Raw genomic sequence first — 13,008 nt, 5'->3', positions numbered from 1 at the left:
CACAAGCTGTTCTCTTCCTCCTCAGGCCTGCCTGAACTGGCGAGGGTAATCCACAGTAATGTTCTCATTTCCCCTGGCAGTACTTGGCTCTGGCTCCAATCATATGTCCCCAGATGCACCCATCAGTACGTGCAACTGCCCAGGAGGGACCAGCAGGGGGAGCCAGAATTTTTTAGATTGTTTAGCTAGACAAAAGGATCAAGGATAAAAGCTACTACTTCTCAAAAGTCTCAGGTAACCTCCTGGTTTAAAATACATTGCCCTAGCCGGTTTGGCTCAGCGGATAGTGTATGCCTGTGGACTGAAGGGTCTCGGGTTTTATTCCAGTCAAGGGCATGGACCCAGGTTGCAGACTTAATCCCCAGCTCTGGTTGGGGCCCTACAGGAGGCAACCAATCAATGTGTCTCTCTCACATTGATGTTTCTCTCCCTTCCACTCTCTCTAAAAATCAATGGAAAAATATCCTCAGGTGAGGATTTAAAAAAAAAAGACACACATACTAGTACTCATTAAGTTAGCTATGATGTTCATTACTGCCCCGTGTTGAGCTGTTTGATAAACACTGGCAGCTGGACAAAGTGTATATCATTCTATGATGAGATTGCTGGATTATTCATCCTACTGTTAAGTCAGGACTAGATCCCTCAGGAATCCAGAGAAGGGATGTGAAAGCTCTAGAAAGTAAAAATACTAAAGTGACAACACTTTGACCTTTTTAAGGTTCTTTGAGCCGACAATGCTCACAAAATTGAGAAGACACCAAATATTATCAAGCTGATTTTCAGATAATTTGGGTTTGCTTAACCAGAATAACAAGAAAGAAAAAAAAGTAGAGGCTTATTTAGGCTCTAGCTTCTGATCCTAGATGGAGGCAGAAACAATAATATTAATAACTTGAGATTATTATAGATAATAGCAGAGGTTCTTAACATGTGTGAGATACTCTCCCAAATGCCCTAGATACATTAACAATTTCATGTTTATTGGAGAGGTTTTTGTGCTGTGTCCAAGAGGTTAGAAACTCAGAACAAAAGCGTGCTATCGGCTGATGGCAGAGCCACTCTAGGAACGAGAGGCTTTCTCACAGGCCTGGTGACTCTTGAAGGTGATAAAAGGTTAAGCCTTTCAAGTGTGGGAGAGGACAAGATCCTAGAAAGTAGGAATATGTCACCATTGCCTGGGCGGCAGCAGTCTGTCTGCAATAAGGCAGGGATTTCTTGTTTCTAAAGTCGGGATAATAAGGATGCTGCTGCCATACCACATAAAACTCAAGAACACTTAGCAGTGATGGCGGACTTCCAACTGAGCCATCAAAGTACACGTGGAAGAAATCTCCAGGTAGAAAATAGCAACAGGAACTCAGAGAACACACTTAAGTATCTGAAGCTGGTACTTAATCTTCTATTATTGAACCGCGGGTCTGGCCATGCTGGGGCCAATCTGAGTCCATTTATGACACCACCCGTAGCACTGCTCACTTCCGTTATCTGGTAATTACAGAGGGCCAGAAGGGCAGTGACCAGAACTCAGGGCTGGGCCTCACAGTGATGCTGATTTCTCTCGTCCTTACATTTTCTTTCAGCCACAATCACTCCATGTTCTCGTTTTGAATTCTTTTTTCTTCTCTCTCCATTTGACTATGAGACTGAAGTATATTATAAAATTCATTAGTACCTCCTGACATACAGATTCTTTAAGGTATCTGTCATTCTCTTTTTGATAATCCTCACCTGAGGATATTTTTCCATTGCTTTTTTTAAGAGAGAATGGAAGAAGAGGGAGGAGACACACAGGGAGAAACATCAATGTGAGAGAGACACATTGCTTGGTTGCCTCCCGCATGCATCCTGACCAGGGCCAGGGATTGAGCCTGCAACCAAAGATACACGCTCTTGAATGGACTTGAACCCGGGACCCTTCAGCCTGCGGACTGATACTCTATTCCCTGAGCCAAACCTGGTAGTGGTAAAGTACATCTCTTAAGAGGAAATGGGATGAAACAAGCCATGGGAAAAGATGGGTGAAGAACATTTTGAAGAGAGTAATCCACACAACAGTGCAGAATGGGAAAAATGGCCAGCAGAGAGCTGGGATGATGGAAAAAGGAAAAGCAGTCCCTGACACAGAAGGTAGACAGTACAGAAAGGCTGAGGAACTGCTGGCTGACTGACAGCATAAACTGTAACAGTAGAATGAAACACCATGATTTTTAAAGATGGGCTAGAGGGATTTTCCCAGCTACCTTGTTTTTCCCTCTACAGCATATATTTAATAGATAAACATCTGATTTACATATTGCTTACATACATACACATTAACTACAATAGTGTATGGTAGAAGTAATTCACAGCAAACACCACAATCAGGGCGTGGCATACCTAAAATACACAGGTGAGCGTTGTGTTTTGTTTGTTTGTTTGTTTGTTTTTGTTGTTTGTTTGTTTTACATTTTGGAGATAGAGCAAAGCTTAGGGCAAAAGCATTGCATTCCCTAAAGCTAACCCACAGAGCCCCTCATGCCATGTGACCGCCTAGACTAGGCCTAGCATCTGGCCAAGGTTAATCGCCCCAGCTCCCAACCCAGGACTTTCCTTTCCTGTCCCCTTTTCCTGACAGCTCGGTGTTTATTGCAAATGCTCTGGTTAAGCCACAAAGTGTGGAGCTGAGATCTGGTTTCTCACCTTCACTTTCAAACCCATTTCCCACCCTGCCCGCATCAGGCTTTGCGGAGTTCACACACTCATTATATTCACGAATGCTAAGGCTAGACCCGAAGCTCTTTTATGCCTTCTTGCCAGCCTGCCTTTATTCTAGGACCTCCTTAACCACACTGCACTTACTTTGGTTTTCTGTCCAGTTGGTCCACCATCAGTCCCATATCGAACTATTTGCTGGGCGTTTCTACACGCGCATCTTGCCTTATGCCACATTCAAAACCAGTGAGGCCAAATCCATTGCTTGTCCCCTAATCAGCTCCACTGCTTAACAAGCTTCCAAAGAAGCTTGGTGTCTATGCAAGAGAAAAATAAAAGAATGAAAGGACAGATGAACTACTGAGGAAGAAATCAACAAGAAATTGTTTTTAAAAGATAATAATATGAAGTGATATATTTTTTAAAATATTTTTTATTGATTTTACACAGAGAGGAATTGAGAGGGACAGAGAGTTAGAAACATCGATGAGAGAGAATCATCGATCAGCTGCCTCTTACATCCCCCGCACTGGGGATGTGCCTGCAACCAAGGTACATGCCCCTGACCGGAATCGAACCCGGGACCTTTCAGTCCGCAGGCCGACACTCTATCCACTGAGCCAAACCGGTCTCAGCTGAAGTGATATATATATTGTATATATATATATATATATATATATATATATATATATATATATTTTAAAATATATTTTATTGATTTTGTACAGAGAGAAGGGAGAGAGATACAGAGTTAGAAAGATCGATGAGAGAGTGTCATCGATCAGCTGCCTCCTGCACACCCCCTACTGGGGATATGCCCGCAACCGAGGTACATGCCCTTGACCGGAATCGAACCCGGGACCCTTCAGTCCCCAAGCCGACGCTCTATCCATTGAGCCAAACCGGTCTCGGCTGAAGTGATATTTTAAAAATAGCAAATAAAGTTTCAAAACATATAATAGAGAACTGAAATGCATCAATGTGTCACAATATATATTTATATACTATACACGAGGCCCCTAGAACCATAGGAAATGCAAAAAAATTCAGTAACTCAAATTGCCCCCCTTAAAAATCCAACTGCTCCCCTGGGGGGCATGTGCCTCACTTTGGGGACCGCTGTTCTAACTCCAAAAGGCCTAAGTCATATGGATATGGTGAGGTTTAAGGATGGATATAAATCACTGCAAATGGATTGCCCACAGGGTGGGAAAGGGGAAGAGAAAATATTCAACTTCCTTATATGAATTCAGGACTGGAAGGACAGACTAGTAAGAATAGCTGCGAACATGCCTCAATATTTGCATAACATGGAGATGCTATGCAGCTCCGTCTTGGCCATTAAGAACAAAGGCAAGGCCCTAGCTGGTTTGGCTCAGTGGACAGAGCGTTGGCCTGTGGATTAAAGGGTCCTGGGTTCAATTCTGGTCAAGGGCACATGCCCAGATTGAGGGCATGATCCCCAGTAAGGAGTGTGCAGGAGACAGTCAATCAATGATTTCCTCTCATCATTGATGCTTCGCTTCCCCTCATTCTGTACCTTCCTCTATTAAATAAATACCCCTCCCCCCAGGCCTGGTGCATGAAATTAGTGCACAGGTGGGGTCCCTAGACCTGGCCAGGACTGATTGGGGCCTTCCGGTTGCTTCCTGGGGCATTCCTTCATTCCATGCTGCCCCCTGGTAGTCAGTGCACATCATAGCAAGCAGTCAAACTCCCAATGGGACAATTTGCATATTAGCTTTTTATTATATTGGATTTTTTTTAAAAAAAGAACAAAGGCCAGTAACCACTCTTTCCCTTCCCTTGCCTGTGGCTCATGAGTGGATAGAACTGAGGGTTCATCTCCCCTATTCCCTAAGTCTTGTTCTTTTTAGAAGCTTTGCATGTGGCCAGAGCACAGCCCTCCTTCCCCAGCCTCTTCCTTTAGTTTCAACTATAAAGATCCCTTCTGTATTCCTACTATATATGACACCCCAAAACCCAAATATAAGCCAAGGAATATGACTAATCTGAACCTGACAAAGATACACTTTTTTAAACAAGTCAGTGTTCATAAACATGTGTAACCCATAAAGGCCCTTTTTCAAGGAGTATAGTTCGGATGGTGTGGCTCAGTGGATTGACCATTGTCCCATGGACCGAGAAGTCCCAGTTTCAATTTCCGGTCAGGGCACATGCCTGGGTTGTGGGATTGATCCCCAGTAAGGGGTGCACAGGAGGCAGCTGATCAATGATTCTCTCTCATTACTGATGTTTCTCTCCTCCTCTCTGAAATCAATTTTATCCATATATACCATTTCCCCGAAAATAAGACAGTGTCTTATATTAATTTTTTTCCTCCCAAAGTTGCGCTAGGTCTTATTTTCAGGGGATGCCTTATCTTTCCATGCGCTAGGTCTTATTTTCAGAGGATGTCTTATTTTCGGGGAAACACGGTATATATATGAAGGGGTATCAAGAGTTACTTCTACCTGGATGCTGTTATTTGTGCCATCTCTGTGGTTCTGAGTCCCTCTTGGTTGAAGCTAGCATGTCCTCCCTAAGTTGTTCTGCCTGGGAGACTATTATCATTCCAGACCTCCCTCCCTCCAATAATGACTCCTGACGGAACTACCCTTTCTGCACAAATGGAAACAGGAGAGGCAAAAAGCCCTGCGGATGCAGCCGCTGCAGATCTCACGCGGACTCACTGCAAACCACAAGCCAGCTGACTTTCTCTGCCTCTCTTCGCTGGGCTGAGCCGCTTTCTCTTTTGGCTCAGGGTTAGTGATCTTGCATGTTAGAGGAGCCAGGGGGCGCCTGTGGCGCCTCTCAGCGCAAAAACAACACCTCCCTGCAGCAAGCTAGCTGGGAAGCTCCCAGTTCTAAAGAGAGGCTGTTTACCACAAGAGCATAACAAGGGCAGGTCTGGCTGCAGGGCTGGGACTGCCACCGAGGGGACCCCAGCTGGTCAAATCACCTGCAAGATGAAGGCGGTGAGGATGTTGGTGGCCTGGGTGCAGACCCTCCTCATCAGCAACATGCTCCTAGCAGAAGCCTATGCCTCTGGAGGTAAGGTGACAACCTCTCCTTTCTGCAGCAACTCGGCGAGGCGGGGAGGGGAGCGGCTCCCTATTTCCCAGGCCTCCCAGATGTCAGGAAAGGATGCTTTTAGCCGGTGTGTCCCACGAAAGCTCCCCCCTCTCTCTCCCCTCCTTCCTTTCCTTGCCAGGGGGCTTTGCAGCTCCATCTTGGCCATTAAGAACAAAGGCCAAGGAGCTACTTTCTCTTTCCTTTCCCTTGCCTGTGGCTCAGGAGGGGATGGAACTGGGGGAGTCTTCTCCCCCCTACCCCCCCCCCCCAAGTCCTGTTCTTTTCAGAGGCTTTGCAAGGGATGGTGCCGGCCAGAGCACAGCCCTCCCTCCCCGGCCTCTCGGGCTGAGGGGAGTGGGAGCTCGGAGTTACCCTCCAGGCGGCGTACGAGGCTCCCCCTGCGGCCGCCCCGGCTGAGCCCAGGCTCCGGCCGCGTCCCCTCAGGAGGGAGGGTCCCTGGGGGGAAGGGTGGCCATGGCTGCGGGGAAGGGGACTCCGGAGTTTATGTAACGCGGGATGACAACACGGGGACGCATTTTCTTCAGGCTCGGCTGCCCCTCCGAACCCCAACCCCCCAGGCCTCCTCCTCAGACGGGGCCGCGGGTTCCAGAACAGGAACCCTGGCACGTGTCTAGTAATGCTTTCCGGCTTAAAAAAAAAAAAAAATTAACAAAAACCCCCACAAACAAACAAACAAAAAAGGGGGGTAGAAAAAAGCGAGCTCAGTCCAGCCCCGGCGCGGTTTCCCCCGGGTCCAGGGGCGGGAGACCCCGGCTCGCCGGTCCGTGTCTGAGGGGGCTCCTCTCCTCACAGGCTGCTGGTCGGACAACGGCCGCCGGTACCGGGCGGACCAGTCGTCCCCGGCGCCGGGCCTCCGCTGCCTCAACTGGCTGGAGGCGCACAGCCGCCTGGCCTCGGCCCCCGCGGCGGGTGAGTGTCCGCCCCGGGCGGGCGGCGGGCGGGAGGGCGGCGGCCTCCGTCCCGCCCCCGCCCCCGGCCCATGGCGCCTCCTCTCTCGCCCCTCAGGCGCCGGCAACCACAGCTACTGCCGCAACCCGGACCGGGACCCGCGCGGGCCCTGGTGCTACGTCAGCGGCGAGGCCGGCGCCCCCGAGAAGCGGCGCTGCGAGGACCCGGGCTGCCCAGGTACCCGCCCGGGACCCCGCGCCCGGACCGCGGAGGGGCGGCCGGTGCCGCCGGCCCCGCGCCCTCTGATTGGTCAGGCCTGTCTCCAGGCCGCGAGGCGCAAAGCCCATTGGCTGCCGAGTGAGCTCAGCTTCCGGGAGCGCCCTGTAAACAACGGAAGGGGGCGAGGCCCAGCCCCGTGGCCCGGAGTTCCCCGAGGGAGAGCTCCCAGGGACCGCGTCCCACGGCCTTAGCGATCGTTCAGCCTTTGCTGAACGTTTGTGGGTTTCCTGCTGTGTGTTTTCTTCTGCTCACAATTCCCCCCCTCCTCCCCCCGAATAAAGTATTTGGGGGATCTAAGACTCAGAGAAGTGACTTAGGGAGGCCATGAATGGCAGCGTTCAGATTAAATCCCAGTTTCTTTTTCTCCCCCCCCCCCCCTTTTTTTTTTAATATGTTTTATTGATTTCCCACAGAGAGGAAGGGAGAGGGACAGAGAGAAACATCAATGAGAGAGAAATATCGATCAACTGCCTCCTGCACACCCCCCACTGGGAATGTGCCGGCAACCAAGGTACATGTCCTTGACCAGAATCGAACCTGGGACCCTTCAGTCCGCAGGCCGTGGCTCTATCCACTGAGCCAAACCGGTCAGGGGTGAATTCCAGTTTCTTAAGACTCCAGGGCGCAGGCTTGTTGCTCCCAAGGCAGCAAGACCATCTTCTAGGGTCCAATGGCTGCTTGTAAAGATGTAACCCGGGGATTGGCACACACAGCGTGGGCACCGTAAATGTAAGCTGCCCAGGGGAGTCATGAGTGAAGCTTGATGGAGAGGATGGCAATGGAGCTGGGTGTTGGAAGATAGCGAGGATTTGGATAGATGAAGACGTGATAGGCAGGAGAGGCCCTTCCTTAGGGCCTTCCCCTCACGTTGGCCTTGTCCCAGCGATGGTGTTACCCAAAGGGGAGTTTGATTTCAGTGTGTGGGGGTCATTCTGAGCTGGATCCCTCATTTCCCCCAACACACTCTAAGGAAGGTCCGGCTGTGGCATTCACTCAGACCACTCTCTGATGAGAGTTGTTTTCCACTTCCCCTCCAGACCTGCCAACCTCCGTGACAGAGACGGAGGAGGCGTTTGAAGTGCCAAGCGGAGAAGCGGTGCAGCTGTTTGCTCCTGCCAATTCCCTGTCCGTCCGGAGCCAGGCAGCGACCGTGCAGCCCGTGGTTGGAATGGTCCAGCGGGTTCAGGGGAACTCCAAGGAGAAAAAGGACTTGGGGATCCTGGGTATGACTGCTCCACCCCCGTCCTTATATGGGATTCATGAAGGAATATTTGCTAATTGTCGGGGGCATGGCTAATGGGGCCTTGTGTCCTGTCCTTGGCAGGCAATGTGCTGGGCATGGGCATGATAGTGATCATCATTGCCATCGGAGTTGGCATCATCTTTGGATACACCTACAAGAGGTGAGTGGCTTCTCTTCTGGACGTCCCTCAGAGGAAGGGAGAGAGGTACACAAAGTCGAATCAGATTCCTTTATGGCATTCTTACGCCCCCAAAAAAGTGAGGCCCTAGACCAGTGGTCGGCAAACCGAGGCTCGTGAGTCACATGTGGCTTTTCGGCCCCTTGAGTGTGGCTCTTCCACGAAATACCGCTGAGCTACCATGTGGAAAGGCTCTCAATGTCAGTGACAGGTGCATGATGATAAGCCCGAGGTGCATTCCTTCTGACAGGACTGTCTGCCCGTGGGGAAATTATTTGCCATTCTTGGGCAAAATCAAGGGACCTCAGCCTCGAGGGTACTGTTTCTCTCCAGGGTGTGATAGGGCTTTCTGTAAGGGAAGTGACATGGCAGCCCGAATTTCCCGGAAGCCACGGCCATAGCCCCAGTGGATCGCCCAGCAGTAAATAAATCTCAGGTGTCCTCAGAGGTGATACACAGCCCGTCTCCTCATTCACAGATGAAAAAAGGAAATGTTTGTAATGACAACAACAGCAAGCTTAGGAAACAGTTACCAGGTGCCAGACATTGCTTCAAGCGGTCTGCAGGCTTTACCTCCATTCTCACCATCACCTTTACGAGGCAAATGCTGTTGTTATCCCCCGTTTACAGATTAGGAAATTGGGAAGAGAGAGGAGATGCACCTTGCCTGAGATCACACAACTAGCAGTTAGGGAGGCCAACTCTTTTTATTTATTTTTTATTGATTTTTCACAGAGAGGAAGAGAGTTAGAAACATCGATGAGAGAGAATCATCGACCAGCTGCCTCTTGCACACCCCCTACTAGGGATGTGCCCACCCCTTGACTGGCATCGAACCCGGGACCTTTCAGTCTGCAGGCCGACGCTCTATCCACTGAGCCAAACTGGACCCGGAAGGGAGGCCAATTCTTAGAACTGCCACTAACTCTGTGTGACTGTGGGAAAGTTGCTTCTATTTCCTGCCCCAGAGCAGTGCTGTTGCTAAGAAATGTGACCAAGGCATGTGACTGCTTAGCTCTGTGGTCAGAAACTGTTTGTCTTCTTTTTTGTGAAAGAAAAGCCCTCTTCCTTCTCTGGTTTTCTGTGATTCAGGAAGCAGAGGCACAGGTGAGGGCAAGTAAGTCAGGTGAAACGATGCGGCGGCCCTGACCTGCCATTTGCAGTCAGAATCAAACCATGTTGGCCGTGCGTCGCCCTCCTTCCTCAGCCACTGGACAGCAGTGGACTCCCTCCTCGAATGTTGTGACAGTGTCCAGGCCTCCACGCGAGCTGGCTGAACATTTTCCCACGGCACTGGAATCGAACCCACGGCCCTTCAGTCCCCCAGGCTGATGCTTTATCCACTGAGCCAATCCGGCCAGGGCTAAATGTTCTTCATTTTGAGCTCGGCTCTCATGACAGTGAGGGGGCCAGGCCTTTCTTGTAGGTTCACTCCAGACTGTCAACATGATTGCCCTGAGGCCTAGAATTTACCTTCCGGTAAACTCAGGGCAAGACACGGTAAACTCAGGGCAAGGCTTGGTAAACTCAGGGCAAGCCACGAGTCACCAGACTCCTGGTTACTAGCCACAAGACCCCCTCCGCCCTTTCCTCTGCAGAAGTACACCGAGTACAGTACAGACTATGGGACAGGAAACCACACTTGGGCTAAAGGCAAGCTCTCCCTAGAATCAGAGAGAAGACTGTTCTGAAAAGAGCTGTTGCGTATAGATTTTGCTACTCTGCGCCTTGGTTTCTTGACTGTGAAATGGGGATATATCCTTCCTCCACACACACCATACCTACCCACCCCAGGAGTATCATACTGTTTTAAATGTAAAACAGAACACCGATCAGGTTAAACAATTACAGCAGCAGCCAACATTTATTGCAAGCTTTCTTAGTAAGGAAGACTGGCCCTAGCGGGTTTGGCTCAGTGGATAGAGTGTCAGCCTGCAGACACTAAGCTCGATTCCAGGTCAGGGCACATGCCCAGGTTGGCGGCTCGATCCTCAGTAAGGGTCGTGCAGGAGGCAGCCGATTGATGTGATTTTCTCTCATCGTTCATTTTTTAATTTCTTTCTACCCTCTCCTTTCCTCTCTGAAGTCAATTAAAAAAAAAATAAAAATATATATATATATAAAAGAGAGAAAGCTAGTACATCAGCCACTGGGTTGCTGTGACTGCAGCTAGCCCCTGCCCTGCCTGGGCAAAGCCATGCGAGAGGCACAGCCTGAACGTGTCGCCCTTTCCTCGCCAGGGCGAAGCGCCTGAAAGAGCAGTATGACCAGAAGGTGCATGAGCGGGAGATGCAGCCCATCACCCTGCCCTTGTCCGCCTTCACCAACGCCACCTGTGACCTCGTGGATGAGACGACAGTTGTGGTCCACCCCAGCCAGACGCCGGTCGATCTTCAGGAGGGTGATGCCCCTCTGATGGGCCAGGCAGGCACTCCCGGGGCCTGAGCCCCCCCCCCGCCGTGGGCAGGAGCCCGTGCGGACACTGGTGCAGGTGCAGGATGGCCTACCCTCTTACAGCCGGGAAGATCTACACTTTCTGTTGTGGTTAAAACCCTCCCCCCACTTTCTTTTTTTTTTTTCTCCTTTTGGTTTTTGGTGAACCCTAAGACAGACGCAGGCTGCCCTGTTGGCTGGGGGCGAAATTGGGGAGGGACCTACCAGTGCTGTCTCCAACCCCCGGAGCAGGGGTCTGTCCGTGGATGGAGACCGTGGCCGCTGCCACAGCAGCGCCGCCGACAAGGGCTTGCCACATTGCCCGAGTCCTGGAGCTGAATCAGGGACGGACGGGGAGCTCCCGGGGCTCCTCTGTGCTTTATGATCTAGCGTGGCCTCCGTCTCCACCTTTCCGTGTGTCCTCCGTGGGCTTGAGTGGCACACGCACGCTGTTATTCGTAGTTCAGGTCCAGCGGTTTGAGAAGGAACGCGCGCCCGCTGACCTTGTGAGAACCGGAAATGAGTTTGTACGAAAGTCAGCAGAGCGGGCTGAGAATTGGGGCCAGCCAGGGGGTGCTCGGTGGGCTCCAGCTTGCTGGCGGTGACACGCCTCGACAGCAGTGGGCCCGGCCAGGCCCAGGCACTTCCTGTTTTGAGAGGAAGGTGCTCACCTCGCAGAACGTCTACTAAAATGGGAACGATACGGAGAAGATGAGCACGGCCCCTGCACAGGAATGACAAGCAGATTCCTGAAGCGTTACATCTTTAAGAAAAAAGGAAGAATTGACTGACATTTTGCTCAGGAAGAGGGTAAAGGCTGCCTGAGGACCCCAGGTGGGCCTGGGGTGCCCCAGAGTCTCTCTCCAAGGTGGGCAGCGACCTCTTTCTTCCCTTGGTGGGGTTATGACAACAGCTTACCCGTGGGAGTTCCCTGCGGGGCCTTGTGAGCTGCCTCTGGGAGGTCAGCCTGGAGACTGCGCTCAGAGGCCAGATAAGAAGGTGATTCAGGGCTTGCCCCTGCAGCGGCCTGAGTTTGCAGGTGGCTCTGTGGCCTCCAGGCCAGCCCTTCCCAGCGGGGGGAGGAGGGAGGCGGTGGAGAGAGGTAGCGCCCCCTAACTTTAAAACAATCATAAAACCATTGGAAGAGACCCTAGGGTTCCTCAGGCCCAGAGGGGGAAAGGGGCACCCAAAGTCATAAAGTGACCGGCATGCGTGGCCAAGAGGAGAGGACATTTCCCTACCCACTGTGCTACACTGTGCCAGCGGCGCGGCATGGCCTCCTGGTCCTGATGTCGCATTTGGAGGCCTTAGCAATGCCACCTATCCACAGAGCTTCCTTCCCCAAGACCCGTCCGCTGCCCCACGTGGAGAGAGGGGGCGGTTCGTGGGGCCCGTTCTCTCTAGCAGGTGGTTTGCTGGGGGAAAAACCTAGGCCTCAGGGGGTCCTTTGGGGTTCAGTGATGCCGAAGAGAACATCACTGGTTTCTACTTTTCTATGAAAGCGTTTCTCTGTGTACGTGTTTTATATACCTCATTCTGACACCTGCATATCAAGGGCAGGAAATGGCTCTGCATTTTACTTGTATAAATAAAATTTTTTTTTTTTTTTTTATAAAGGACTGCACATTACCAAGTCTGTGGGGTGTTGGGAACATTCCTCCCGTGAGTTGAGAAACTGTTGGTTACCTAGTCAACACCGGTGTGGCCCGGGGCCCGTCCCTGCCGGGCAGCCCTTGGCTGGGGCTGAAGTAGCCACAGGCGGGATGGGCGTGCAGAGGGGGAGGAGTCCTTGGGCTGCCAGGACAGCTCTGAGCTGAGGAAAGTCCCTGAGGGGATGACTCCTAGGGTTCCAGAGACAGCCACCAACGGGAGTGTTTGCTGGACTTGCAGCAATAGTTTCTCAGCCTCTGGAACACCCCGGTGATCTCTGCCCATGGCCAGACACTACAGTTCTATCGGCGAAGGGCACGAGGCCTGCGGAGAGGACTCCAGGACAGCCAGGCTTTAGCAATGAACGCAGAGGCAGGAGTGTAAGGCCCCAAAGGAGCGTCTCGGCTGGTAGTCCTCAGACCTGCTTAAGGACTGGGCTGCCTCAGGTGGGATGAGCCTGTTCTCTGGAGCAGGCTGGTGTTACACTAGCGGAGGGGATGACAATTAGGGAGCGTGAGGACTCCCCGCTGTGGGGAGTCACGTGACC

The 13,008-nt window shown here is 51.5% G+C and overlaps 1 protein-coding gene and 1 non-coding gene across 5 annotated transcripts; both read left to right on the top strand.

Annotated features, from left to right (window-relative positions):
• The first annotated feature begins 5,523 nt into the window (after nucleotides 1-5,523).
• Nucleotides 5,524-12,410, top strand: PIK3IP1 (phosphoinositide-3-kinase interacting protein 1). Of its 4 annotated transcripts, none has more exons than XM_045585741.1 (6): nucleotides 5,524-5,748; nucleotides 6,583-6,699; nucleotides 6,796-6,915; nucleotides 7,995-8,180; nucleotides 8,282-8,360; nucleotides 10,619-12,410. In XM_045585741.1, the coding sequence occupies exons 1-6, from the start codon at nucleotides 5,664-5,666 to the stop codon at nucleotides 10,821-10,823; spliced, it is 792 nt and encodes a 263-aa protein (XP_045441697.1). In that variant the 5' UTR covers nucleotides 5,524-5,663; the 3' UTR covers nucleotides 10,824-12,410. The 4 variants fall into 4 exon arrangements, with proteins under 4 accessions (XP_045441697.1, XP_036305575.1, XP_045441698.1 ...); XM_036449682.2 differs by having other exon boundaries at nucleotides 7,971-8,180; XM_045585742.1 differs by having other exon boundaries at nucleotides 5,540-5,748; nucleotides 6,796-6,919; nucleotides 7,974-8,180.
• On the top strand, nucleotides 11,477-11,580 carry LOC118725768. Its single transcript, XR_004990112.1, has one exon. It is a non-coding gene; the product is annotated as a U6 spliceosomal RNA (small nuclear RNA).
• Nucleotides 12,411-13,008: the final 598 nt, after the last annotated feature.

The sequence above is a fragment of the Pipistrellus kuhlii genome, unplaced genomic scaffold, assembly GCF_014108245.1.
Source record: "Pipistrellus kuhlii isolate mPipKuh1 unplaced genomic scaffold, mPipKuh1.p scaffold_m20_p_20, whole genome shotgun sequence".
Classification (NCBI taxonomy): domain Eukaryota; kingdom Metazoa; phylum Chordata; class Mammalia; order Chiroptera; family Vespertilionidae; genus Pipistrellus; species Pipistrellus kuhlii.
The sequence above is the reverse complement of the archived record's forward strand: the minus strand, read 5'-3'. Positions and strand labels throughout refer to the sequence as shown.

Excerpts from the sequence above, each read along its gene's own strand:
- PIK3IP1 (XM_045585740.1), top strand. The coding sequence starts at position 5,842 with ATGCTTTTAGCCGGTGTGTCCCACGAAAGCTCCCCCCTCTCTCTCCCC. Across the intron at positions 5,947-6,582 it reads CTTGGCCATTAAGAACAAAG|GCTGCTGGTCGGACAACGGC; the intron begins GCCAAGGAGCTA and ends CTCTCCTCACAG. Across the intron at positions 6,700-6,795 it reads GGCCTCGGCCCCCGCGGCGG|GCGCCGGCAACCACAGCTAC; the intron begins GTGAGTGTCCGC and ends CTCGCCCCTCAG.